The 4,771-nt window shown below is 50.6% G+C and overlaps 1 protein-coding gene across 1 annotated transcript; it reads left to right on the top strand.

Annotated features, from left to right (window-relative positions):
- Positions 1-2,871: 2,871 nt before the first annotated feature.
- LOC309451472 (uncharacterized protein) lies at positions 2,872-4,367 on the top strand (the record flags this gene model as incomplete). Its single annotated transcript, XM_082075152.1, has 2 exons — positions 2,872-3,155; positions 3,278-4,367. 2 exons carry the CDS (start codon positions 2,872-2,874, stop codon positions 4,365-4,367), a joined length of 1,374 nt encoding a protein of 457 aa, XP_081931278.1.
- Positions 4,368-4,771: the final 404 nt, after the last annotated feature.

Below are 4,771 nucleotides of genomic sequence, written 5' to 3'. Positions count from 1 at the left end.
GGAAACAATAAATTTTAAACCCAGGCGCAGCAGGTCTGATCATGTTGTCTATTTATGAGCAATTTTCACATTGAACCAAGATGGATCATGGTGTAGGACTAAGCATTCTTGCTAAGGAGTAAGGAAACAACAAACTTCAAATTTTGGTTGGACATGAGGAAAACTGTGAAGAAAATCTTTCTCTTAACCCCTTCCAGTGAATCTACCACATATAAAGATACATATATATCTCTTCAACAGCTATTACCCAACAACCTCCTTCTCATTCAAGAAGTACTTGGACAGATGGAAGTCAAAACAGTAGGAGACTAATAAACTGTTTCAAGGTTTCCAAAGTAGGTCTGCTTAAAAATAAAAAATAGATTTATAAATGCTAGCATCCAATCGGAGTTTTACCACAGATTTCCATGGTTCTGGCAGTATCTGGCTCCTAACGCAAACACAAATGTCGTAATTTGTTTTCCATCCCCTCTGATGTCAATGTAAACAATCTTTTGGATGGATTTGGATATTTCTCTGCAGGAGTATGAAGCCTAACTCAACAGTATTGTGTTAGTTTATGAGAAGCAGAAGGGGAATCTGACAAGTTTAGTGACATTGTCCAAGCTATCTGAAACATAAAAAATGTCTTACATAATGAAAAGCATATTAGAGCTTAAAATATGCTCTATAATCATTAAGTGTACATTAGAAGCCAGCTATGTCAAGACTTGAGCTAAAAATGACCAAGCCAAAGCAAAAGGCATAGAAATAGTCAATGTTTCATACAATTCACTATCCAAGTCTTTTGAGGCTATTAAAAAGTTTCTTGATATTATCTTTTCTCTCAAGATCCTTGAGAAAATGCAGTTTGTATAGGATCATGCACAATACTCAGAAAAGGCAAGATTCTCTCCTTTTTCTTGTTCCTTTAAGAACACCTGATGCATCTTTTCCTGAATATCTATCTATCTATCTATCTATCTATCTATCTATCTATCTATCTATTATCTATCTATCTATCTATCTATCTATCTATCTATCTATCTATCATCTTCGCTCTTGTCTTGCAATTTGAATCTGAATTCAGACAACTACATTTCCCAAGGAAATCTTACATTCAGACAGCAAAAGCATTTGTTTACTGCTTATAAGCTATTTGTATCTCTCAAAGCTGGTCTTTAAGCCTATCTTTTAACCAACTATTATTTGAAATATTTTAAGATTTACTTTCTCAGAAACAGTTCAGGCCAGCAGATGAACAGAAGCATAGAAGTCGCCCATTTTGCTGCACTTCGGTGTGAGGATTCAGAGGTGAGTGTGCCTGGTAACAAAGGACACTCCAGCATACCACAGTATTTCTGTACTTGCCTGTAGGCCTGACTCTTAATTTTGAAGTCCAGTCACTCCGTGCTCAGCTAACAACATTGTTTACCACAAAAGGTTCAGCAAAAACTACTGCTAAAATTGCTCAGTGGTCAGTCGTGTTTCTTGAAATTAATTTTCAGGCCGAGCAGCTGCCTGCTGTGGGGAGGTTTATTGTAGACAGTCTCTCCCGATTGCCAGAAGTTGCCTGGGACCTTTTAGTGCACGAGCAACACATCTTAAAATATGCACTTGCTTAGGCACATTGTTATTCTAAATGTATTGAAATTAGGTCCTCACTCTTTGTTACCACAGAAATTATAATAAAATTACTTACCATTATTTTCCAAAGGAGGACTACCTGCGTATCTGGGTATGGATACAATGGTTCTCCAAGGCACTGGAGAATTACTTGACTGCAAATAAGAGGCCATCCAGGTTCCAGTATAGGCTGGGGAATGACCTGTTGTAGAGCAGTGTAGGGGAAAGGGACCTGGGGGTCCTGGTGGACAGCAGGATGGCCATGAGCCAGCACTGCGCCCTTGTGGCCAGGAAGGTCAGTGGTACCTGGGGTGGATTACAAGGGGGGTGGTCAGTAGGTCAGAGAGGTTCTCCTGCCCCTCTACTCTGCCCTGGTGAGACCACACCTGGAATATTGTGTCCAGTTCTGGGCCCTCAGTTCCAGCAGGACAGGGAACTGCTGGAGAGAGTCCAGCGCAGCCACCAAGATGCTGAAGGGAGTGGAGCATCTCCCGTGTGAGGAAAGGCTGAGGGAGCTGGGGCTCTGGAGCTGGACAAGAGGAGACTGAGGGGTGACCTCATTAATGTTTATAAATATGTAACGGGTGAGTGTCAGGAGGATGGAGCCAGGCTCTTCTCGGTGACAGCCAATGGTAAGACAAGGGGTAATGGGTTCCAAATGGAACACAAGATGTTCCACTTAAATTGGAGAAGAAACTTCTTCTCAGTGAGGGTGGCAGAGCCTGGCCCAGGCTGCCCAGGGAGGTTGTGGAGTCTCCTTCTCTGCAGACATTCCAACCCGCCTGGACACCTTCCTGTGTAACCTCATCTGGGTGTTCCTGCTCCATGGAAGGATTGCACTGGATGAGCTTTTGAGGTCCCTTCCAATCCCTGACATTCTGTGATCTTAGGCATTTCCTAATTTTACTGACTTACTAACATGTACGAAGAAACACGGAAAGGAAAAGACAGAAAAACAAGGGCTATATTAGATATTATTCTTCCTGAAAATCAGGAGGAGTTAAGTGGTTACTGGTCTTTTGAGTTCTTCAGATTTGAGAGGAAAAGAAAGCTTTCTAGTGGGGTGCTGGGGGTTCCACATATTTTTTTATTTTTTAATTTTCTTGTAATGTCATATATGAAATAGGAAATGGATCATTTGGTCTTACAAATGAAAAGAGGTTTAAAGGCATGGATAGATACACATATATAGAAGCCAGAGGCAGGACAGAGATGCTGGTCTTCCTCTAAGATTTCTCCTGACGCAAGCTCTGATGTCATGTCGCGATGGACTATGACGTTGCCGAGCAGTCCATTGTGACCAGGCGTCCCTCTCAGCTTATAGCCGGGCGCCGAGCGTCACCCAGCTGTCTTGTGACTGCACTCCAGCCGAGTGAGTTGGCGCGGTTTGGAGTGTCGAGAGAGACAGTTGTCGGTGCTGGCGTTGTGTTTGGGGAGTTGTTCCTGCAACTCTCAGTGGGCAACCCCAGAGCCATCGGAGGATTTTGCTGGGCCCTGCCAGGATCAGGCAAGCGGGGCAGGCAGGAGGCGGCTCGCTGGCGGCAGCAGAGGTGAGCTGGGCAGGGTCAGTGCACCCTGGGGAGCTGGGAGGCTTTCCTTCTGGAGGCACCTGGGCTTTTCTTCCAGCTCTCCCTGCGCCAGCCAACAACTGTGGCCTCTCTTGGTTTTCTAGTGTGACAGCGGCTGCTGCAGCGCCGGTGAGAGGGAGCAGCTCGACACCCACAGCTCCCGCCAACCCACCGAAGGACGTGGAGACCATGGCCTCGGAGCCGGACAGGCGCTGTGCCATCTGCCTGGAGAGCTGGGAGGAGGCCAGCTACGTGGTGCCGTGCCTGCACCAATTCTGCTACCCATGCATCGTGCGGTGGGCTGAGAGCAAGCCCGAGTGCCCCCTGTGCAAGAGGAGGGTGACGTCCATCTTGCACTCCGTGCGGGGGGATGACGACTTCCAGGAGCACGTCATCGCAGCCCCTGGGGCAGGAGCAGTTGCTGGCCGGCAGGCAGGACGAGCTGCTGCAAATGCAGCTGCCCGCAGAGCTGCAGCAAGAGCAGCATGGCCTGTGGGGATGGTGACCGCGGCTGCTGTGCGTGGGCTCCGGCCCAGGGTGCGGGCCTCTTTTTTCCAGGAGCACCCAGCTCTCCTGCAGCCCGTCCTGAGCTGGGTGCGTCAGGAGCTGCGCCGGCTCTTTGGGACACGCTCTTCCCGGGCAGGCACAGTGGAGGCGCTCCTCACCCCCATGCTGCTCCTCTTTGGGCTGGATGAAGACCAGCTGGTGCAGCTGCTGGAGGCCACTCTCCAAAACCGAGCGGCGACGTTTGTGCACCGGCTGATTGACGTCGCTGCGCAGCTCGGCAGCAGGGAGGCTGAGCGTCGGCTGGGCCTGGAGGACGGCCATGCTGCCGGGGAGCGGGAAGGCAGCCCCGCGGCTGCCCCTGGCCCCATTGTCTCCCCAGGACGATCTCACACGCCTGGCCCAGCTTCCTCCAGCAGCTCAGAAGGCGCCAACGTGGACCTCCTCCCCAGCACCTCAGCAGCTGCCCTTCAGCACGGGCCCGGCAGCCCTCCCTCTGCCCCGATTCCTGCCCCTGGCCTGCAGGCAGAGCCCCAGGAGGAGCCTGACGAGGCTGGTCCACGTCCATCTTCTCCCAGCCGGGGTAGAGAAGGCAGCTCTGCCGGGCCACGGCAAGCCCTGAAGAGGAAGGCTGGCAGCCCCGAGGACTCTTCTCCAGCCCCGAAGAGGCCCCCCAGCCGGCAGCACTAGAAGAACGGCCCAGGAGCTGCCGAAACCAGGGCTGGGCCAGCAGCTGGGGCATGAGCTGGCCCTCTAGGGCTCCCAGCCCTCTGGGAGTCATTATCAGTCAGTAAAAGAAAATAAAGACCTGACAACCGCAGAGCAAGTCTCGGTGTTACTACCAGTGCAGGTGGGGTGTCTATCCCCAGCCACACTGCTTCCTCCCCCTTTTCTGGGGCCTGTGCTCACCCTTTGCTCTCATTCCCCTTAGCAGAGCAGCTTGGGGCTCCTTCCTCTGCTCCTGCACACACTTGTTGCCCTGCTTGGACTCTGCTGATGCTGGAGCTGCGCTCTGCGAGGGCAGCTCTCCCCTGAGCAAGCGCCGTAGGTCTGAGGAATTTTACAGAGATGGCTCAGCAGTATCATTAGTTCCC

The sequence above is a fragment of the Streptopelia decaocto genome (genome assembly GCF_964273445.1).
Source record: "Streptopelia decaocto genome assembly, chromosome: Z".
In the NCBI taxonomy this organism is placed as follows: domain Eukaryota; kingdom Metazoa; phylum Chordata; class Aves; order Columbiformes; family Columbidae; genus Streptopelia; species Streptopelia decaocto.
Note: the sequence above shows the minus strand (reverse complement) of the source record. Positions and strands in the feature narration are given on the sequence as shown.